General features: G+C 39.7%; 2 protein-coding genes across 9 annotated transcripts; one reads left to right on the top strand and one right to left on the bottom strand.

The window, feature by feature from the left end:
- The first annotated feature begins 303 nt into the window (after nt 1-303).
- Nucleotides 304-17,441, top strand: LOC122631666 (potassium voltage-gated channel protein Shaw). 7 transcript variants are annotated; one of them, XM_043817627.1, is made up of 6 exons: nt 304-455; nt 696-968; nt 6,764-7,142; nt 9,924-10,118; nt 11,404-12,475; nt 12,601-17,441. In XM_043817627.1, the coding sequence occupies exons 3-6, from the start codon at nt 6,816-6,818 to the stop codon at nt 12,663-12,665; spliced, it is 1,659 nt and encodes a 552-aa protein (XP_043673562.1). In that variant the 5' UTR covers nt 304-455; nt 696-968; nt 6,764-6,815; the 3' UTR covers nt 12,666-17,441. The 7 variants fall into 7 exon arrangements, with proteins under 7 accessions (XP_043673562.1, XP_043673565.1, XP_043673569.1 ...); XM_043817628.1 differs by having other exon boundaries at nt 305-477; XM_043817630.1 differs by having other exon boundaries at nt 304-968; nt 9,939-10,118.
- On the bottom strand, nt 16,355-24,415 carry LOC122631670. 2 transcript variants are annotated; one of them, XM_043817639.1, is made up of 7 exons: nt 24,188-24,415; nt 23,203-23,628; nt 22,858-23,007; nt 19,209-19,369; nt 18,627-18,732; nt 18,010-18,548; nt 16,355-17,818 (listed from the first exon to the last, which is right to left on the bottom strand). In XM_043817639.1, exons 2-7 carry the CDS (start codon nt 23,342-23,344, stop codon nt 17,600-17,602), a joined length of 1,317 nt encoding a protein of 438 aa, XP_043673574.1. In that variant the 5' UTR covers nt 23,345-23,628; nt 24,188-24,415; the 3' UTR covers nt 16,355-17,599. The 2 variants fall into 2 exon arrangements, with proteins under 2 accessions (XP_043673574.1, XP_043673573.1); XM_043817638.1 differs by lacking the exon at nt 24,188-24,415 and having other exon boundaries at nt 18,010-18,732; nt 23,203-23,684.
- Between the last annotated feature and the right edge of the window lie 31 nt (nt 24,416-24,446).

Genomic DNA, 24,446 nt, shown 5'->3' with positions numbered 1-24,446 from the left:
AGGATGTAAAACGTGTTACGGGCGTGCAATCGGCGCGAACTTGCGCGACGCCTGCGCGTAATTCCGCTTGGTTTTCTCTTCTCGGCTTAACTCGGCTCGGCTCGACACGGCGCGGCGCGTCACGACGCGGCACGGCACGACACGCCACCACCCTACTTTCCGCACTACTACGCTACTATTATTACTACTACTACTACTACTACTACTACTACTACTACTACTACACTACTATTACTATTAGAATCGCTAGCTAGCTAGCTGGTAGCTAGCAAGTAGCAGCAGCAGCAGCAGCAGCAGCAGCAGCAGCAGTAGCAGTAGCAGCAGTAGCAGCAATAGTAGATCGCGTCGAAGGAGCACGCTCAGAAGCGCACTCGCCGTCTTTCGACGTCGTCGAAGCGTCGCTCGCGTCGTCGGTGTCAGTCTGGTCCGTGCGCGCGAGTCGAGAGACGCGCTCCGTAAGCACGTCCGAGCTTTTTCGTCCGTTTCTCTACTTTGCTTACTTCCCCTCCCTCTTTTTCTATATCTTTCTTTCTATCGTTCTCTCTTTTTCTCTCTGTCTCTCTCTGTCTCTCTCTCTCTCTCTCTCTGTCTCTCTCTGTCTCTCTCTCTCTGTCTCTCTCTGTCTCTCTATTATTCATATTTCATTTCTTTTCTTTTAACTTTCTCATTTATTCTTCTCGTGTCGCTACCCAAAGTGCGAGGATGAATCCGCGTCGATTCGTTGCAAGTACCGAGGCGTAGTCGCTCGAAAAAGAAGAGGAAAATAAAAAGGAGTGCTTGAGAAAAAGAAATAAAGGGAAGAAAACTCTCTTTCGAGTTTTTACGTTAAAATACGAGAAAATAAGAAGTAAGAAGTAAGAAGAAGACAAATCGCTATGGGGAAGGTTTACGATTCAAGTAGCGAGTGCCGTCGCTGAGAAGATGCCACCGCGGAAGAAGTACGAGACATGAAGAGACCGCGACCAAGGGTGGGTATTCTGCGTGAAATCCTTCCTCTCTTTTTTTCCTCTTTCTATCTTGACATATATTTTCGTGAAATTGTCAAAGAAAAAAAAAAAGATAATAACGACGACGTGCCGATGCTTATCGGGACATGTGTCCTACATCGATTCGTGCCTCCACCTCCCTCGCAGAGTCTCTCTCTCTCTCTCTCTCTCTCTCTCTTTCTATGCGTCGGCCTCCTCCTTCGACCATTTTCCCCCTCTCTCCCTCTTACTCTCTCTCTCTCTTTCTCTCTCTCTCTCTCTCTCATCATTTCTCTGTCTTTGTCTCTATCTCTTGGTTAGTTTCGCACCCTTCATCCTGCTAATCCCTCGTTTGCTTTCCTCCTCTCTCAACGAAATACAGATTGAGAGAGAGAAAGAAAGAGGGAAAGAGTAAGTCTCTCTGACTTCCCTTCTACGTCTTCCTGTCTATCTTTCTTTCTCGTTTGCCTTTCCGATGTGGTGCTCGTTTGAAACGTCTACCTTCCGTTTGCCCTCGATCAATCCTTCGTAGAGAAGTTCGATCCGACGTGTGTTCCGGTCAGCTACCCCTCGTGTGTGCTGCGTTTAGCCAGTAAATCAGAACGCGCTTCCTTTCGTTTCCCTCCACCTTCTCTTCTCCACTTCCTCTTCCTCTTTCTCCTCATCCTTTTCTCCTCCTCCTCCTCTTTCTCCTCATTTTCCACCTCCACATATTGTTCATAGCACGATCGCTCTTCGATTCGTACAACCACGCGAGAAACGAGCGTGCGAGAGGACAAAAGCCAGCGCCGGCTCCCTGCGTAAAACGAACACCACTGTGTACAACGATCATCCATCTCTTTTCTCTCTCTCTCTCTCTCTCTCTCTCTCTCTCTCTTATTCTCTATCGTGCTTGTATTCTCATACTCACATTCGCTCCGAGAACGAGCAAACGAGTGCCACCAACAAGGACGTTGGAAGCAACGAGCGCTCTTATCGGCATTTCGTGCACGCAGACTATCGATTCAAGCGACAAGGGGCCGGCCGTTACTACTGCCGGCATTATCGTTGCTTTTACTACTGCTACGGTCGCTACCAACGCCAGTCATTCCTGCTGTTACTACTGATACTGCTACTGCTGTTGCTTGAGACAACGATTCGTTCGACTTGTTCGAAGAAAAGCTCGCGCGTGCTCCTTTACTTGTCAACCTCCTTCTCTCTCTCTCTCTCTATCTATTTCTCTCTCTTTCTCTCTCTCTCTCTCTCTGTCTCTCTCTGTATCTCTTTCTGTATAATTTTCTCTTTCTCCTTCTTTTTTCTCTCTTTCTCTTCCTCTCATTTTCTCTCTCTTTTTTTCTTTCTCTCTCCCACCCTACGTCTCATTCTCCCTCTCTTTCTCTCTCTCTCTCTCTCTCTCTTTCTCTCTTCACCCTTCTCAGCCTCCTCTACATATCTTTCTTGTACGTGCACGTGTGCGATTCCGCTCGTGACGTCATGAACGACGAAGCGAGCCAGTGCCCACCAAGCTGTGTTTCGATCGCAGTTACCGTTCTCGTATTGGACGACGAATACATTCGCCGACGATGATGACCGAAGAGAATCGACCGATTTACCACCCCTACTGGTAGCAACGTGCTCTACGAAGGTCTCTCACCATGTCTCTCACTCTTTAAACACCCAACTCCACGAGTTTTCATTCCGCTTAACCTTGCAGACTTTCGGTCAAACTATTCGCGCATTCTGAATACGCTCGAATTATCGATTCAGAAAGTACGTGTATCGAGTCACGATCGGTGTACTTTCCAAGTAACTTTTCACTTCCCCTATCTCGGTATCTCTCGTTCGTGCTACTCTATTCAACCGTCGGTCAAATACCTTTGCTTTTGTTCGAACTAATCGCGAGTTACAGGACAGTAATAAAATTATTTGAAAGAGTGTAAAAAGTTCGTTCGAAACGACGTCCAACCTCATCGCCGTCGTCGCTTCGATCGTCGACCTTATTGCATAGCACGAAGAACACCGGTCTTCTGCCATGCCGGCAGGTGGTTCTTCTGACACTCGATCCCGACACTCTCTTCAAGATATATATATATGTATGTATCTATGTATATATACATATAATGTTATAGAAATCGAAATTAATCTTCTACGACGTGAACGTCTTTCGAACGAACCAAATATTTTCCTTCGAGAATTCAACGCCTAAGTTTTAACCCTTCCGAAGAACGAGTCTTCCATACCGAGGTAATCTATTTTTAGAGAGGGAGTCGTTACTGCCTCTTTCATGCTCGCGAATCCCTCATTGATTCGACTAAATTTCTCTGCTAGGTGTCTCTGCGGGGCTAACGACACACGCGTGATTCCATTAAATACACATGAAATATATTCGTTAACGACTTCTACGTGTATTATTAAATCTCCCCACTGCCTCTCGCCATAAAAATACTCTTTTGCGTTATACTTCGGTATTCTATGTATACGCATTAGTTGGTTCAGAAAATGCAAGTAACACGAGCCAATAAATGTGGACACGTCCGAATCGATTTTTCCAAAGCACTTTATAAATTGTATCGAATCCGCGATAATGCCCGGGAAGAAAAGCAAACGATTTTTATTTCGCGACATTCGACACGAGAAAGAAGAACGATTGGACGAATCTAACGTAAATCGTATGTCAAGGCGACGTGGATTGCTCGAACGGACTCATAGAAATGGATGGACTCAAAGCCACACCTATGAAAAAGGTGGGAGAAGAAATTTATATTCGCAACTCAAACATCTATGTGTAAAAATCTCGCGAAAATCTGCGCGAGACATTGATCTTTGAAAAAGACGACATGGCCTGTTTTCTACGGATTGATCGATCTTGTTGTACCAAAATAAATGGATCTCCAAGGAAAGAAGGTTCCCCCGTTATCGTGGCGAGAAAATTGTTCGACTGGAAATACTGGTTTGTATATCGCTTGAAATTTAGCCCTTCGAGAAGAACTACGTTCGACGTTTAGTGAACTCCGAATTCAAGTTTACCACGCCGTACCTCCAAATAATTTTTCTACCGTGATAATAGGCCGGACCGGCCGAAGACCCGCATCATTACTCCGACGTCAACAAAAAAAAAAAAAAGAACAAAATTTATTTTCGAACAGAATAAAATAGCTCCTTTATCGTTTCCATTGAAAAGAGATTTTTCAAACGGGACCGGTATGGTTTCGAAAAGTGGATTTTTTACAGCGATGCGGTTCAATCGTAGATAGAGATCGCATTGTTTACGACTACGTTGATTTGTTTACGACGTGTATCAATCCAGATATGGGCATTTCATAGGCCAACCGAATCTGATTCGACTGTCGGCCATTGAAATCGAGTTACAGGATCCGTCATATACGTCATACGGAACATCAGCGTGCCATTCAACTAAAATCTTTTGCCTTCGAATCAAGACTAATACGTGATGATACGAAATACGATATTCTTTGAGCTATCCTCTTTCTTTTCGATAGAAATAAAAAAAAGGTGCGAGACTGGAGCATAGCGACGACACGATTAATGTCGTTTATTTGTGAAACCATTAAATGGTCGTGTAATTGGAGCGCTCTAATTACATCCCAGAGAAGTTATTTTCCTTCTCAGCTGACCTCTCGTCGTCCGCGAAAAAGTCGAGAAATATCGACGTTTCATGGCACTCTTAATATCGCTCTCGAACTCGGCACCGACAGAGAAATCAAACGTAATAAGCGTTGGCCGTAACGATCGATCGAATGATTCCAGGAAAGCTCGTCGAGGTGATCGAATTCAAACGAAATGTGTGTCTAAAATCTTCAAATCCAATTTGATTCGTTTCGAAAGAAAATCCTGATCTTCTTCTTATTTCGTTTTCCATTAAAATATTGCAAATATTTTTATATGCTCCGACGTTCGTAAATCAAAAGAAGAAGAAGAAGAAGAAGAAGAAGAAGAAGAAGAAAAAGAAGAATAGAAAAATAGAAAATCCGAACAACGATACCTCTTATTTGAATGGCCTTGTTTCCTCTATTGTTTCCTATATTCAACAACAACACTTGCTTCTCCAACAGTCGAAGATAATATATACGTTCGATCCATTTGTATAATGGTGTCGATGCATTTTTTTCCCATTCTATCTTCTCCTTTTCTTTCTTTTTTTTTCAAACGAATACCTATCTACGAACATGTCCATTACGAGCAAGTGCATCCGCAACGTCTATCGTTTTTAACGGGTCGACATTGTTGCAATGCGTTGAATGAAGCTACAGTTTGAAAGCCACGACGAAAAGGATTTCCAGGTTCCGTGCGTTCGAAAGAGAGAAAATGAAAAGATGAGACGAAAAAAAAAAATAACCTAACCGGCTTATCGAACTCGGTTTTTGCGCGCTTTCTAGGACGACGTGGAGAGATCGATAAAGAAAGATTCGACGTCGCCGTACATGAACGACTCGCGATTTGCCAATAATAGTTGGCAGATATCCCGAAAAGAGAAATAGATATCCGGATATCATGACTCTCGATCGTAAGTATGATATTACAATCTTGTGAACCTACGAGAGAGCCAAACGTAACATTGTATTATTTGTATGCAGGTTTCAAGGTTGGCCAAGTGAAATCTGCGCAAGCATTATGCCGATATCGTGTCATAAGCGATGCAGATTGGCACTGGCCATGCTAAAGCATTACCATGGATCTACTCCGTGGCAACTTCAAACGTATACACAAACATTATACGATGATATATAATCTTGATTTCTCTTCTCCGGAGATCAGAGTAGTCCTTCCTAGGAACGTTCTATTTCAGTCCTTCCTCGTCATATATGACGACACGAGCCTCCTTGATTGCGTTTAGGAACGTGTTGGCTAATAGCATCATGGCAATCTCTCTAATTGCTTTTGCTACTGGATTGGCTCTTTTGGAAAGAGCCTCTAGCTATCGAATTATCTGAAGTAATCGATAAAACGTATAATGTTGAAATTTTTTGTGAAAATCTCGATCTTAATATCTGGAGATTCGATGGAACGAATCACAAAAGATCTTTCGTTCTATTCCGTACAAAAGTATATAGTTACGTCAAACGAATTTTCTCAATGTCCTTCTTATCCTATTTCGTTCAACGGCTCGTGACACGTCCCATTTCTGAACGTGTGACACGTCAATGTTATTTTCTTTCGCTTCTCAACTTCGTCTAGTTTACCAAGAGAATATTTTATTCTTCATTTTTCTCTGTCTTTTCTTACTTACTAAATGAGAAATCGATCGGATCCGATGGCGCATCGGATAAAGTGCAATTCAGTACGCAGCTTACCGAATCGAAGACCGCTTCGAATCGTGCCCATTAAAAAAGTCGATTTTCTTCCTTTTACCATCTACCCTTCCAACATCCGATCGATTAACTTTTAATCGCTTATATCGAAATATCGAATTACTTGGAGCGATAGATCTAGTGAATAAAAAAAAAGAAATTGAAAGAAAGAGAGACTCTTTATTTAAATTCCTTTTCCTTTCTCGAATGTCTTTAGTTCTAAAACCACCTGCGATTTCTCGCTCTTTAAATTCTATTCCATTTCATTGAACTGTGTCATAAATGTCAAATCGATTCGAGAAGTTCTTTCACAATTACGCGCTATAGCTTATAGCGAGTATATCAAAGACGCATTAGATCAAAATCGTGTCCATCGATACGAAAAGGATAGACAGCAGCTTCCATTAAATTCTAATCAAACATCCAAATGATCCTTCATTAACATCTCTAACTGTAATTCATAAATTACCTATTAATTCATTTTCTTTTTTTCTATTTCGCCGATCGTAGGACACGTGGGTTTCTTCGAGCCAGGCCAGGCGGTAGCAGAGCCGTGATCAAAATGAACCTGATAAACATGGACGCGGAGAACCGCGTGGTTCTTAATGTGGGTGGGATCCGGCATGAAACATATAAGGCGACCTTGAAGAAGATCCCGGCGACGAGGCTCTCGAGGTTGACTGAAGCCCTCGCGAACTACGATCCGATCCTCAACGAATACTTCTTCGATAGGCACCCGGGAGTCTTCGCTCAGGTTCTCAACTATTATCGCACTGGGAAGCTCCATTATCCCACGGACGTCTGCGGGCCGCTCTTCGAAGAAGAACTCGACTTTTGGGGTCTCGACTCCAATCAAGTCGAACCTTGTTGTTGGATGACCTATACCCAGGTATCGGATCTTCATTCCCTCTTTAATCCATGTTCTTTGCACCAAGCTTTGCATATACCTGATCGTTAAGTCGACTTGATTCGATGTTCGCTTATCATTTCACTCGAATCTGAAAAGAAAAAAGAAAAAAGAAGAAATAAAAATGAAAAAAGAAAAAAAGAGAGATCGTTCAATGCGATGATTTATCGACAATAGAGATATCTTCGAAAAAGCAACAAAGAAAGAAATGATAATCGTTCGACAATGTCACTTATTCCACTGATTCGTCGAGGGGATTCGGATAAGACATTCGTTTATTTCGTAACCCCTCGATTCAAATTTTTAAGGATCTCTCATCTTTCCGTAGGATAATAAACGGTGTAATTCTTTCGTCGGATAATAAATTTCTTACTCTACTGAAAAAAAAAAAAAAAAAAAAAGAACGAGGAAGAAGTTCAAACGAAATTTAAGCTGAACATTTTGTACGTTCCTTTAAAAGTCATCCCTTTTGAGTTTGAATTCGTACCAAACGTTGAAGCCTACTTACTCACGTAAGTCGACACATTTTTAGAAACAAGTCTCCGTACGAGTTTAAAGGAGCCAGAGTCTCGTTAATTCGAGCTATGGTATTACTACTATCGCCATCGCAAGTGTGGAAGGATCTTAATGAGAGAGGATCTCGCGAACTCGGTGCAAACGGTCGTTCCGTGCGATGATTTCGTAACGAGGTTTCTTAACGAGCGAGAGTTACCGCGAGAAGATTCCGACACGTCAGGCCTGTTTCGGGATGCACCCAAGCTTGCACAGCTTTAAGCACTATTCTGTAACTAAACGGAAATTTAGAAAAAAAAAAAAGGAAAAGAAAAGAAAAGAAAAAGAAACTCTTATCGATCGACGAAAAGAAGCACCGAATCTAAATGAGAAATTATCAAGATGATATAATTATTGTCAAAATAAACTAACAAATTGATGAATTTCGTTCGACAATTTTGTACTAGTTCTTTTTCTTACATTATTATATTTGATGATTATTATATTTTCTTAGATATGAACGATCCATTGGATCGATTCCTAGCCAAACAATATTTCTGTGAACAGCATTCAGCATTCCGTTGATCGTAGACGCCTGGGAATTGACGATTTATTATCTGGTAACACACAAAATGAAAGTCAACCAATATACGTTGCCAAGACTCTACTGAATGACTTTTCGAATCGTCTTTCGATCGTTTGGTATTAATTCATTTCGAAGATAAAAATACACATTTATCCAAATAATACGTTTCTCATTGGGTCAAACTCCAAACTTACTTTTATAATATGTGAAGCACTATCGTATTGTATAGATATTATAATATAGACTTGACCTATTTTGCATCGTATTTCATAACGAAAGAAAATAGTTTCCATGATCAACGTAATGCTACTTCGTAATATATATGGAAGTATACTGTTCCATCGAAAATGTTAATAATGATTATACGTTGGAAGAACAAATTATTATTATTATGTGAAAAATAATAAAAGGAATGAATTTGATAGAATAATCATGTTCCGTTACACGAACTTGATGGAATAGTAATTAGCAAACTGTAGTTTAAGAACAGTATCTGTTCAAACGCTAACAAGCTGCTTTCTGTGCTAACGAATCATCGACATAAATGAAATTAAGTTCGTGTATATAACTCTACTTGTAAAAGTTCGGATATTTGATGTCTTATTTCAACTTAAAAGCTAAAAGCAAATTATTTCGAAAAACAGGCTTCTTCCTTCCTCGAAATAATGTGTACACGGGAAGCTCGTTAAATTTGTTCGTTCAACCGAATCCATGTGTTTATGGTCTATTCCTATCGAGTTGTGGTTATCGTTGAACGCTTTGTGAAATCATTCTTCGAACTGTGATACCGTAGTCGTTAATTGGCATTTGCCGATTATTCCTCGAGAATTGCGTGATTAATTATAAATCGATCGATACCGTTATTAAAACTCAATGACGATGAATAACGAGAATAGATTAAAAGAAGAGAAAAGAAAAAAGGTGAAACTAGGAAGATTTTCGACTGAGAAAAATAATATTAAAGTATCGTGAATCGACAGAAATCTCACTGAAGGTTCTCAACATCTTAAAGTTGGATAATCTCTTCCCTCTTGATGGACCCGGTGCTTCTTTTCGACCGAATGGTTTATCTCAAAGATACTTGAAGCGTTGATTCAGAACTCATAAAAACTGTGAGAGATTTTCCATTCCGACGAATATCGAACAACTATCGGCATGATCGTTCATTTCAGAGAAAAGCAATAAAAAAAGATACTTTTCTGTATCGTAACAAATCACACAAATATTTCTTTCCGTTTATTCTTCTTCCATTTCTTTTCTTTTTCTTTTGGCAAAGATAGAATATTCAAGAATAACGACGAACGAACCTTATGCAAATAACATCGAGACAACGGCACGGCATTATTTTTATATCGTCTCCGTAGTCGACGGTCGAGGTTTCAGCAAAGACGGCCTTCGCTATCGATTTTATCGAAAAAAGAATAACGCAGCACTCGCGCAAAGTCCAAAGCTCGGTATATACGCTTTTGCACGCGTTTTATCTAGTCTCGAGGAAAATGTGAAAAGCATCCTCGGAAAAGAGAGAGAGAGAGAGAGAGAGAGAGAGAGAGAGAGAGAGAGAGAGAGAGAGAGAGAGAGAGAGAGAGAGAGAGAGAGAGAGAAAGAGAAATTCACAGGTACGAATAACGATCGTTGTTGCCCCTCCCCTTGACGCATCTCTCGTCGACTCCATCATCCATCATCAGCATCGGGACACGCAGGAAACGCTGACGGTCCTGGACAGATTGGATTTGGACACGGAGAAGCCGACGGACGAGGAACTGGCCAGAAAGTTTGGCTTCGAGGAAGCCTATTACGAAGGCACTCTTACCTGGTGGCAAAAACTCAAGCCTCAAATGTGGTCGCTCTTCGACGAACCCTACTCCTCTCCTGCCGCCAAGGTCAGTGACGATCCAAAGATATTCTCTATAATTGGAAACGAGAGTGCGTAAACTTGAAAGTCTTCGTTAATATCGTTTCGATGGAAAACTTCTCTTCTAATTACATCGTATCATCAATAATTATTAATTCTTATAAGCAAATTTATTACATTTGACCTGTCTACAGTTCAACGTCGCAATCAATAGGAGGGAATGTATCGAAGATTACGGTACTATATCGTCGAATCCCCCTTCGATATGCTTCTCTTTTTCCCTCCTTCTTTTTCACTCCTTAACGTTTAGTTTTAACGTTTACATTTCTCTCGTTTCGCTCATTCTTAAGCTATTATCATATTTTATCTTTTTCTTTACCCGTTCTGCTAGGTGTGTGTGTGTGTGTGTGTGTGGGCGCGCGCGCGGGTGTGTATACCTACGTATACAACAAATTACTCCTCTTACTTATCTCAAGTATTACATTCTTCGCCCTTAACAGGAGATCGAACGGAGTATGATAGCCCATTTTCATGTTTCGCCATAGTATACTCTATGATTCATTTTATTGGGACACCTCGTGTTATTTTTTCCTTCGTCTCCCTTTTCTCGCTTGTTCAACGGCAAATGATTTAGCCGGCGGCTATGCTTGACGATTTTTCACTTCTCTCTTGGAGTGACGATATTTGTCATGAAGTACCTTTAAATCCGCAATATCAGTGTCGCCCTTTGAAAATATGGCTTTGCATATTTATGTTGACGTAAAGAAAAAAAAAATGAGAGAGGAAGAGAGAGAGAGAGAGAGAGAGAGAGAGAGAGAGAGAGAGAGAGAGAAATGGAGAAAGAGAAAAAGAAAATAAACGAAACGAATTTATGTTCACCCTATTTTCACGTCCACCTTACTTATCCCATAAATCATATTATATTACTTGCTTCGTTCCTTACTGTGTGATCATAAATTACTTACATCGATGAAACCTTCCGCCGTGCTTACATCGTCGTTATACAAAAATGTAATGGCCTAATTCTAAGTAGAAAAATATCTAGAAATTTTGGCTATCGCTCCATATCGTAATAATCGCATAATATCGTTGATTAGAAAATAAGAAAATTATTCAAACGGAATAATTAAGAAGGTGAGAATGTATCTGTCGAGAATGTCAGAAACGCAATTTTCGTTTGGTAATATTTTTTTCTTTCACATCTCCCAACGAGCGTAAAAGAAAAAGAAGAAGCGAGATAATCAAAAGGGATGGTACCTAGTTACGTTTCTCGAAACAAATCTTACCAAGATTTCTATGTCGATCTTCAACAGGTAATCAGCATAGTTTCGGTCTTCTTCATCTGCGTCTCCATACTGTCATTCTGCCTGAAGACTCATCCTGACATGCGAGTGCCAGTGATAGTGAATCGGCCGGTGAAAGCGGGCAACGTGACGACCTGGGTGCTCGACAAAACGCGCACGAACGCCCATGACGTCTTCTTCTACATCGAGTGTGTCTGCAACGCTTGGTTTACCCTGGAGTTCCTTATACGGATAACAGCGAGTCCAAATCGTTGCGTCTTTATAAAAAGTTCGGTCAATTTGATCGACATGGTGGCGACGTTGAGTTTTTACCTCGACTTGGCATTGCAACGATTCGCATCTCATCTGGAAAACGCGGACTTTCTTGAATTCTTGAGCATCATACGTATAATGAGGCTGTTCAAGCTTACCCGTCATTCGTCCGGCCTGAAGATTTTGATCCAAACGTTCCGTGCCTCGGCGAAGGAACTGACCCTGTTGGTATTCTTTCTTGTCCTCGGCATCGTGATATTCGCAAGTCTGGTGTATTACGCCGAGAGGACCCAATCGAATCCAGAGAACGACTTCAAGAGCATACCTCTCGGCTTATGGTGGGCTCTCGTGACAATGACCACGGTTGGCTACGGGGACATGGTACCGAAGACGTACGTGGGGATGTTCGTAGGCGCGCTATGCGCCCTGGCCGGTGTCCTCACCATCGCCCTGCCGGTGCCCGTGATCGTCAGCAACTTTGCGATGTATTACAGTCACACGCAGGCGCGAGCCAAGCTACCAAAGAAGAGACGTCGCGTCTTACCGGTCGAACAGCCAAGGGTCAGGGCGCCGGGCGCGCCTCCCGGTGTTGGACCAACTGGCATTGGTGCTCCTGGCGTCGGCAGTACCGTTGGTGGACCTCCTGGAGTCGGAGGACACGGACCGGCCGGCCAACACGCCACGACCGGTGGGGGCCCTCCGTCCTCTGGCGTCACGCACGGACAGCAACCGGCCGGTGGTTGCCCTCCTCCTCATCAGGGGCCTCAGAACCGTAGGATGAACGCCATCAAGACCAATCATCCCAAGGATCCGTTCGCTACCAAATCAGGTACCCTGACATACTCTCTCTTTCTCACTTCTTTACTTTCCAACCCTTTTCAAAACCCCAAACCCTTCCTCCTGTTCGCGTAGACGTGTAGTCGATTTCCCTTTTTCTCGTACGGTGGGTTCCAGAGGAAGACCGGAGGAACTCTAACCTGCGGACCAACGGGACCAAGACTACCGGAGGCTTGGGTTAAGCCGATACCAAGGCTACTCTCCACTGCCGATGCGTTCGCCGAACGGAAGAAGAAGATAGAGTCGAAGGTTAGAGGGAACAGCTCGTAAGTCCGCTCGATGATCGATAAGCTTTGCGGACATTTGTACGGCGAGACAGTCGGTGGCTGTCCTCCGGAGCACGATGTTACTCTCTTTCCCTCTCGCTCGCTCGTTCTCACTCTCTCCCTCTCTTCCTCTCCCTTCTATCAAACCTTTTCTCTCTTTCTCTCATAAACGTAAAACAAGCACGATATGACGTAGGACATTCGAGCTAGGATCTCTGATCGCTTCGCAGTACAAGGATATCAAACAATATTTACCAATCTCCTTTAACATTTTTATCCCAAACCCTCATCTTATAAGTATCATAAAGTTACGATTCAATCGATTTCTTCGTTTTTCCTGTTACCTTTAACCGTAGGAGGTCCTTCTATTTTCGGTCAGCTTTTCTTTAAGTAACGCGGCGAGCTAGGAAACCGGTAAATATAACTCGTAGGAAACGCAACGCTCGTTAAATATCGAAGATAGCTTATCCTCCACGTTATAAAATATCGAGGTCAGAGGAAAAAGAAGAAGGGAAAAAGGAAAACGTTGAGAAAAAAACCCGTAATCGTGAGAGACTTTGAAAAGGGTGATCGACGGATATGTAAGTCGGAGGAAAAGGAAGGTCGAAAATTAGAAACGGATTCTCTTCGTTCGTTTGTTCGTTCGTTGTCGTCCTTTGACTCTTGTTCGCTGAAATGCACGGAGCTTATCGATGTTCCGATACGCAAAGCTTACGCGTAAGCGGTCGTTTATACTCATCCGTTCCGGAATGCGCGCTACGGCCTAAGGTCGACTCGGAACGTGTATCGAGCGCTTGAGATTTTCCAATATCAGCATACTCGTTCGTTCCGTCCGACGCGTTTGCGGACTCCGCCGGCTCGTTGGCCCCATCCAGAGCAGCGCGATTTTAGACTTACGAATACGCTTCGGTACACCTGAAAAAGCAATGGATTCTTGAGATTACAGCGAATCGATGTATATTCGAGATATATACCCCTATACGTATGTATATACATATATATATATACACACACATATATATATACATATATATATATGTATAAACATGTATATATACTAGAGAAAAAGATAGATCCGGATCTAAAGTAGGAACCAGACGTATCTATCGCTCGGATTAACTTGTTGATCGATAGAAGAGATGCTTCGAAGGGACCATGTCAAAAATATATCTCTGTATGAGTGAATGCATGTATGTGTGTATGTATACAAACATCCTACATATCTATCAAACAGGATAATCGTGATTTTTCATTTATACGTTTGCTTTTAACGAACGTCGTTTAACGGCTTAATGAATTAAAGTCGGTCTTGTTCTTTTTACGGCGATAAGCGCTTTATCATCCCCAACCGCTTGAAGCGACATCGGTAATCGGGTTAGATTCTAGGGGATAATCGATACCGACGATCTTTATATTCTCGACGAAATGAGTTTTCCTCAATCACTCTCATTCTTTTCTTTTTTTTTTTTCTTTCTTCTTCTTCTTCTTTTTTTTTCTTTATTTTCGCGATCTGAAAGCGAAAACGGGAACTCTAAAATTCTTTCTCAGAACTTTAACAAAACGATCCGTTTCGTTTATTCTGCTCTTTGACCACAGTCCGATTAGATGGTTACACGTTTCGTAGACTCTGTAAACAACTTCGTCGCGCTTGTTTCTAACTATAGCAGAAAACGTTAGTTCGGAGAAACGTACAGGAGAAACTCTCATTTTGCGTTTTCTGTTTACGTTTTATACTCGAGACAAAAAATTTACTTAGACTAAAGTGTTACGTTTGAGTTATAATTATACGATTATTAAATAAAATTTCTTATTTTGTACGCATGATAAAATTTATCGATATACAATAATGAACGTAAACGAAAGCAATGAGAAGATTCGATGAAAAAAGAGAGAAAGAGAGAGAGAGAGAAAGAGAGATCAACAGTGAAGTATATAATACGAGAAAGAATAAAAATATGTATGCGAAGCATTAAGAGTTTCTAGCGTGTTCCTACGAAACGCATATCTTCGCGCGAAACTCATATGCAACACCGAGCTTAAAATTCCACAAGCACGTACATACGTACTTATGTACATATGTATATCCTTTGCGCATCCTGAATAAGTATTGCCGGGACCAATCACCAAGCACCTCCTTATTCTCTTCCATCCCTAAGACCTCTCCTACCCCTTCCATTCTTATTCCCAATCATTAAATTATTCTCAAAATAAAGTAGTACATTACTCTCTCTCTCTCTCTCCCTCTCTCTCCCTCTCTCTCTCTCTCTCTCTTCCTCTTTCTCTTCCTCTATCTCCTTTTTTCCTCATAGACAACGAGCAAATTTACATACATTTAATGGCAAGGTTGTATATGTATCGTCACACGCGCTAAAAATAAAGAGAGAGAGAGAGTGAGAGAGAATGAGTTAAGAAATCAAATCGACGAGCTTAATTAAACAACGCGTGGATGTCGTACGAATGCAAACGCAAATGAATAAAAGCAACAACTTCCCTATCAGAGTTTAAGAAATCTTTGGCCCTGCATCGAGTATGCACTCGAGTGTGTCTTGCAACGGAATAAATTCGCTCGGTATATTGTGTTCTCTGAGTATATTTATGATAGCAGCTATTATCGAGTCGACTTGAGACGGTAAGCAAGGCACGTCTCCTGATATCGACGAAAACGTCGATGCGAACCGATCTAAGCGAGTTTTCCGATTACTTTTCCCTTTGGTCTCTCTTTCTCTCATGAGACAAAGAAGCAAACAAGAACAATGTCAATGTTGCCTTGTAATTCGACCTTGTTGTTGTTGTTATCCTTGCTTTGTAGTCTTGTTGTTCAATGATCTCTCTAATGTCTTTTCTTTTTATGATCGGTCAAACAATAAACGGGGTAACGTGTATATGATCCGTACATGCTTGAAGCGACCGTGATATTGCTGCAAGTGAATTCTCCAGATTTTCTAAAGTAATACGATCTTCGACGGAATCTTGTGGAACATTTGAAGAATAGAAAATTCGAAATTCCTTCGTGTCGAAGAGACTTTGTCGAGCTGACTCGGTCAGTCAATAAATTCAAATCGACGAGCTTTAGAAATACACTAAAAGAAGGAAAAAGGAAAGAAAGAGAAAGAGAGAAAGAAACTAAATTGGTGCGTTTCAAATAACCGAGTTAACTCGATAAGTCTTTTAAAGAACTTTTGCATTTGTGGGGTGGTTGGACGAAAAGGTAAACGAAATAAAGAAATGAAAGATGAGTTGAAAAGAGAGAGAGAGAGAGAGAGAGAGAGAGAGAGAGAGAGAATGAGAGAGAAAGAGAGACAGAGAAAGAGAAAACAAATAAAAGAATGCATATCCGCGGCGGGCACAATAAGCACGCACGCACAACAGTTTTTAAAGAGAAACGAAGAACAAGCGTATCGTCGGTTAGGCGTGTACATGGAAAAATATATATATACATTCGTTACTCTGAATCGTTACTATACGACATGGAGATTGAATTCCACTAACGAAGGATTTTTTCTACATCGTTTTAATTAAAGAACACAAGAACACGGAGACTTTCAGAGAGATGTTCTCTTTGACCATGTAGCAATCGTCTTCAATTCCTGGACATTCTTGAAGCGATGCGAATATCCCTTGAACGTCATTGTAATTATATTAATTAACGCGTCTTTATTGCTCAACGATATACCAAGAAAATAGAATAGAGCTAGGGATAATAAAAAACGAAGGTGAAGTCAAGTTGAAAAGTATCGTTGCCCGCGAAGAATCGGTCACCTTCCTTTTGAAATTAGTCGTAGTTAAAGCATCCGCATCTAAAGGATGTTCAAAAGGATCTATGCGAAGCTTCAAGAACTATCAAAGTTTTTCATGAAATTTTTAATAAAATCAGATCGAACGGATTGAAGCGATGCACAGAATGATGCACGTCATACCGACGATTAACGTACGAGACACACCGATCACACGTGAAAACACAAACATACACAAACATGTACACATAAAAAGAAACACACTTTCACGCGCATACGTTCATCACCGCCCTTCTACACTGTTTTAACAGTCATTTTGACTTTGTAGATAGTGTTATACGATTTTTCTTAACGAACGCCAACGTCGAGCTGCGAGTCGTCGACGCTGCGAAATCGCAAATTAATCGCTAATCTCGTTATGATTATTTATTATTATTATAAATTGGAAAAGGGAGAGAGGAGAAACAACACGCGCGGAATCTCCCAACACGTCGAACGTACGTATTAGCACCAAAGGAAGACGAATTTTACATTAAACGCAAGACGCATCGTCGACGTAATCGTATTAACAAGCATTATCATTTCTATTCTTGTAACATCGATATCATTATCGCTACGATCCTTGTCGTGATCGTCGGCGCATTTCGTGACACATCACGTAACACGATGTAACCGTAACGTGCCGCTCGACGAGGAAAGAAGTCGTCTAGCTCTGAAGATAGATTCTCGCGTCGAATCTCGTACGAACGTTGTACGTTACCACGCAATGTCGCCGACGAAAATCTTGGGAGGCATCGAGGGGACCGAGCGGATGAATAAAACAAAAAAAATAAAATAAAATAAAATAAAATAAAAAAGGCGAATTATATATATATATCTATTATTGTACCGAGAGTTGTGCGCTGCGTTTACGATTTAAGCTAGTTTGTTTGTAAATAAAAACTATTTGACTCTTTGACACGCTTGTCTAGTATACAAATATGTATCTTCCTCTTCAATTCTTTCAAATGTAATCCCCTTTTCTTTCTCTTCTCTTTCAATTTCATTCAACGAGATGTTCCTCCTTTCTACTCTCGCAATTTAACGCTTCTATACAAGATCACACCATTGAAACGTTTAAGGTACACATCGTAGCTGTTCGTACATAAGACACATGCCAACATTATCCTCCAGTGTTGTCCCTGTATCCTCTCCAGGACCAAACGCAACCCTTATACGAAAGGGCGTTGCCCAAGTCTCCACACGACAATTTCCATCGGTGTCTAGCTCGTTTCGCTCGCACAACGAATCGCCGCAATGTTCGAGATTGCAAATTCCGACACCATTGTTGCCGGGCTAAAACAAACGAATTGCCGTCTTTATCGGCTCTCTTCCTCTCTCTCTCTCTCTCTCTCTCTCTCTCTCTCTTTTTCTCTCTCTTTCTCATTATACGATTAACAATTGAATTTGAAATTTCTTGCATCGAATAAGACCGGCACGTTCGAAGTTCCATCAATAAATAAATAATAAAACAGATGATACAGTACCGTGATAAATTCCTCGAAATCACAAGGTATAAGAACTTTGTCTCTGCATCTTCTAGTTATAACAGTTAAAGGTGTAACAGTCTCTTGTTCATCCGGACCACTTCCAGATCCTTCCATTAAAAGATCCGTTTGTCCAACGTCCGTAGAATCACCGTTAACGTTATTACTACCGTTGGTACTGTTATTAGCTTTTCTTCTGGGAACAGTGGTTGTAGCATTCGATCCAATTTGTCCTGATCTCGAAGCTCCTATTCGAAAAGAATCTTTCGAGCAAGGAGTGTAAGAGATACCACACATTTCCCTTTCTTGACGCACGCAAAGTAAATAGTCCTGATCAGCTAAAAATCTCCCATTTGGTAGATAATTCATAGTTTTAAGGGTGCCATTTGGTGAACGAAAGTATTGAAGACAACCGGCCGGTGCACGATCTTCGAAACCCAATTGGATCACTCTCATTTCCCACATTCGCGAGTGAAGTCCATTCGGTAGCTTAAAGTCAAGGGTCATAGGTTCGTCGGCCTCGTTTACGTCTAAATATACTGGCCGCACGAATACGTATCTATATAATATATTTCTTAAATAAACGACGAAAGAAGAGAATAGTGTATTGTACTCACTGTGCTGTCCGCTATTCCACCCACACAATTTTAGAGACGACCTATTACCGTTCCTAATTTCCATAATATCTTCGTCACAGATGCCAGTTCTTCTATTAGGTTGACCCTAAAATCATTAATAGATTGTCAGAAAATTCCTAAGTGTAAAAAAAAGATTACTTTTTACACTGTACAGATCTCGATAGATAAAGCTTTCCTTAAAGATGGACTCGCCTTTCTAAGTCGTAAGAGCGAAGAGTTCGTTTTAAAAATTCAATACGAAACTTTGAAGATGTTAGTTGCCGCCAAGTGTTTGAGTTCTTTCTAGATTTTAAGAAAAGTTCTTTCTTGTACTTAAGAAAAGTGCTAATACATTCCCCAAGGTACTTATATGGAATCAATTGTAACGATTAATCATCTAAATTCGAAATCCCATAGGTTCATTCTAATGTAGCCTAACTGAATTCGATTTATTTACTAACTCACAAATCTACTTGAAATCAAAAATTTGTATTTATCATAAAATCGTCACGATTGAACAACGAAAACTATTCGAATATAAACGTGACTAGAACATCAAGAAATAGTAGAATTCGCACTTACTATGTTGAAGTGTATGAAGTCGATCCTCAATTGGCTGACCTGCCTATCGATCTTCCGGACGACTACCGAGCAGTTCATGGGTCGGTCGATGAGGTTCGGGAAACCAGGACTGGTCACGTAGGTCAGATTATTTTGCACCTCTTGATCGCAACTCGCCGTAACTTGTAGTGGGACAAATTAATGAATAATAATGAAAAACATTCGCATGTACGTTCTCAATGCGTAAAATTATTCAAATATATTCAGTCTCTCTTAAAAATTCAAAAACTTGTTCGTTTCATCTTTTTTTTTTTGCTTTTTTTTCACAGAAGAATAATCATAATCATTAAAGAAACTTTTTCAATTCAATCGAAGACTTGAAAAAACAAATTTGGTTTCGTACACTCGAATATATTACTGTACCTTTTAAGCCCTATCAATTACGTTTCTTTTACCTCTTTGACCCTAAATAGCAGGGTTCTTTCCTCGAGGGTAACGAGTCCTTAAATAATTGAAGAAGTTTGAAGCGCAATAAACCAACGACGTGGAAAGAAATACTGTAATTAAATTATTTCTCAATGGTGCCCACTCGACTATATTTCAGTCAACCTTTTCAAGATAAATTTCACGTCGAGATGAAATCGCTAGTAAAGGTACCGAAGTATAAAAGATTGTATATTCGTATAACTCAACTGAAGCAATATAAATTTCATTGTTCAACTACGACCGAACTATCTACAAATCGATTTTATAACAACGTTTTCGATTCCTTGGAATGTTTCGAAACAAAGCAGGTGATAACCAATATGTTCGCATTTCAAAGTATTATCACTATCACGCTGAATGTCTTTCCATAAAATAGTCATAAAATAGTAAAGTTGAAAAATCAATAAATACAACACTCAAGTATTACCCATTAACAAGTAAAATTCATTACTTTAACAAATAATATTGATAACGCTTAAATGGCATTTATATTTACATGTCCATTCGAGTAGAATGTTCAAATTCTGATTTCTAAAGTGAAATAAAAAATCTACATGCGTATGCTGCTAGGATTTTTTCAAAGAAAAAAAAAAAAAAAAGAAAAAAAAAGAAAAGAAAAGAAAAAGGGCGAGACATCGTGATACGACATTCTTATGCCAACCTGGAGTTCCGATAACGAGTTCTCATTCAGGCATTCAGTGGCCGTTTTAGAGTCTCCGGGGCTCCATTCAACGGCCATGTCTCTACCACACGTTTACCATCTCGTAGATTTTACTCCCTCCATCGTACATAGTACGGAACAACATTAAAAATTTACGGGCCAACCGGTATCGACGCTCGTCGAGAAGGAATTCTACTTTGTAAACTTTGATCCTTTATAAAAGTAGGTGAGAAATAAACAACAACGACGACGAAGATATCAGATCAGATAAATTTGATTTACAAATAAGTCAACGAATATGCAGGTATGTATGCACCTACATACGTACATATGTACCTACATATATATAAAAGGTACACGTTCACAATTGTATCGATTAATGTGACGTAGAAAGATCATAATACCTAGGATTGCTCTTTCAAATTAATTTGTATTTGTTTAGCATTCGTGAAGATACGTAAACTCGGAAGATTCTGAACGTGCCTTCGTCGCTTAATTTCCCTCGAGAAATATCGTTCTGCATCTTAGAGACACAAATTGCTTTAATCTTCGCTAAAGTAAAATTTCTAACGATAGAATTCATAATGATGAAAGAAAGGAAAAGAGAGAGAAAAATAGATAGAGAGAAAGAAAGAGAGAACGAGAGAAAAACAGACGAACAGAGAGAGAGAGAGAGAGAGAAGGGAGAGAGTATTAAATCTTTTAAGAACGTTCTCTCTTCTTCTTTCTTTTTACCCCTAGTAAACATAAAGGTTGATGTGAAATTTCAACGAAAGTTGAAGTCCGATATCTCGTATAATTAAATATCGAGTTAATTGCTCGGCCTCGCGTGGTGACTACTCGACAGGAATATCAAGCGGGATCCGATGGGAACGTGACTAAAGTTAGCTTTCGCCTAACTTAAGATAGTTTACTAATTATCGAATCACGATGCTATGACGGGAGCTTTCGTGACGTTAACGACGTATAGAAAAATTTCTCCTGGTAATATTTTTATACCAGTTGGGTATAACTAGTTGGCTACGACTATTCTTGCGCATATATGTTTATATACATATATGTGTGTCTATGTGTGTATACATACGTATACTATATATACAAATTTTATAAATGACTCGACAAGAAAGTCCCGATAAGAAAGTAGATTTGCGTTCTTCTCGATTTTTACCGAAATTCAATTAAACTAACGTAAAAGATACGAATATCCGGGTGACGAATCCGAATATCCGGATGACAAATCCGTAAGATCCGACTGTCCGAGAACACGAGGCGCGTCCTTTTCATCGTAATCGGATTACCTCGATATCCGGATACCTGACGAAGCTTCTTTTCCCAGCTAATGAATGTGGCAAAAAAAAAGTCACGTGATCTTGGCCAAACAATCTACCAATAGCTATTACTAATATAAAATCGTTGCGTGAAACCTTTAGCTAAAATATTGCCTTGAATTGCCTAAATTACGATCTTTTTCGAGTAAAAACGTATACTTTATCGACGGTGCCGATCTAATATCACTGCTCGAAATGTTTGCTTCGTTTGAGAAAAATAGACTACAAAGTAGAGAGAAAGAGAGAGAGAGAGAGAGAGAAAAGAAAAAAAATATAGAAAGAAAAGCACGTAAAGCGGTTTTGTCGGACATGCAAGCCGCGCAAACAAAGTTTTATGTGGGACACGTGACCGACTCGAAAGGCAATTAGGTAACTGTATAATCCCGACCGCTCATACATTTTTTCTCGGCACGCGAACTCCGAGATCGGAACTCAATGCTTCCTTCTTTCTTTTCTCTTTTTTTCCTTCTCTGCCTGGTTTTTTTTTTTTTTTCTTTTACTTTGCTATATAGCGGCACCTCCCTCTTCTCGTGCTTCCATTCGCCTTACAAATAAAATCTCTTCTTCGAGATCTGCTCGTTTTATACTCTAAAGCATACGACTGCTTCAATACCGTTAACTAAAATCATCAGCCTGCTTCGACCCAGTGACCATTCTCTTTCTCTCAACAAGATCTTCGATCCGATCAAGAACGTCTTGATGGTAGTTGTCGAGTGTGAAAGACGATCGTTTATGTATTTACTATAGATAAAACGCCAAGTTTATGGGACGACCAAGAAATTCATGACAAATCGATAATTCGTAAGTACTTGACAAATTTGCTATACTTAAAAATTTTATACTTTAATGAATTAACAACTATTCTGATTGAAGGATCTTCATCGATTTATATCTCATATTTTTCATACGTTACTTTACATACATGTTCGAACTACGTTATGTCGTTATACATATATGTATAACTGATTGCAATGGTTAGACGAAAAATTGCAAAAAGTTTGTTGGGTATCCGTGCGTGTTACTGTCGAGAGAACTATCAATGTATTAACTCAATTTAATATACCTATATCTATAAAAAAAACACACACACACGGAGAAAAATAAAAAGCTGGCAGATATCATGCATATGCATATGCGATGTCCTAGAAAATATGACAAGTAGAAAATAATCGAAAATATTTCATATGGGACTCACATATACAACAAACGCCAAATCCAAGAGCACACGGTCCATGTGATTTTCCGTTTTGAATACGACAATGGTACGTGTTCATGCATATCCCACGTCGTCGTTTATCCGAAGATATACACTCTTCTTCTACTGGGATAGGAAAAAAGTTGAGAACTAAAAAAAAATTTTTAAGTAAGCATGAACGAAGATTACAATGAAGATTACAATGGACGATCGTTTCGCGAAGCATTTCCAAATTCAATTAAAAAGCATAGACGCAACTCGGAAAGATTTTTTCACTTAAGTTAAATAAATATTTCTCAATAAATTCATTAGAAAATTCTTATCTAATCTTTTCTGTGAACTCACCCCTGGAACGTGTTTTTAAATCAAGCATCTCTGCCTGTTTGCTTCTCCAATCAAATAAACCCAATGACCATCCACAAGTGTTTACTGAAAGTGACAACAGAAGACCGCAAACGATCGCGAAAAGTCCTTTGGACTTTCGCATTGCTCCTAATCACAATAATAATCGTTTTGTTCTTTTTTGTGCTCTTATTGATCAATAACGAGGTCCAAGAATGTTGATCAATCGCCGAAAACATCGATACACCTACGGCTCTTTCATGAAATTTTAAAGATCGTAGGAGCGGATGAAAGACCGGCTGATCAACTGACCGACTAACTGACTGACTGACTGACTGTTGTAAGTCCCGTAGGAACTTCGCATAAGACCCCTCTACGATCATCTTTGCTGATACTGTTACAGTCGTTACCCTACTATTCACGTGCTTTCTGTAAAGATACAGATATATTATATAAGATGAAATATATAATTTGCCGAAATTGACTTTTTTGTGAATTTTGTAAATTCTAAATAAGAAAAAAAAAAAGAAACATATTAAAAGTATTGTAATCGATTTGTAAATCGTTCTGTAAATTATAAAAATAAAATATATTTTTTAGTAGGATATATATATTTAAAGTTATAAAATCGATAATTAAAATAAATATAACAAATATATAAAATATGCATTAATACAATGAAAATTCGATCGAAAATTGGAATGAGAATTCAAGCTGACCTATTTTAACCAAACAATTTGTAGAATAACCGGAATATATAGAATAAGCATTTTTGGCAAATATTACTTTATATTTTGTGTTATATCGAAGTATTGATATCATATATTCATTCGTTATTAGAACTGTTTCGACGATTTATACAAATTATTGTTGTTAACGAAATTGGAGAAGAAAGATTTAATGGTTAATCTAACAAAAAAGTAATCCATGCGTTCATCTATCACATAAAGATCTTTTCAAGTTAATGCTACGAATACTATATACTTACATATAATTTTTATGAATTTTGTATAGATAAATGGAAATTAAAATTGCTAACATTGCATCGCGTTCTTCTTAGTTTAAATAAAAAAAAATGACGGTTAGAACATAAAACAAAGGAAGTCGGCTTTGAAAGAAAATAACAATATGGCTACAACGCAGTAACCAATAACAAATGACATTCTATTTCAAAGTTACCGGACAGAGGGCAGTTAATACGAAAATATACTAACCGTTTCTCGAACGTCTTTGCACTTTTCTCGCTG

This window comes from Vespula pensylvanica, chromosome 9 (assembly GCF_014466175.1).
Source record: "Vespula pensylvanica isolate Volc-1 chromosome 9, ASM1446617v1, whole genome shotgun sequence".
Lineage (NCBI taxonomy): Eukaryota > Metazoa > Arthropoda > Insecta > Hymenoptera > Vespidae > Vespula > Vespula pensylvanica.
Note: the sequence above shows the minus strand (reverse complement) of the source record. Positions and strands in the feature narration are given on the sequence as shown.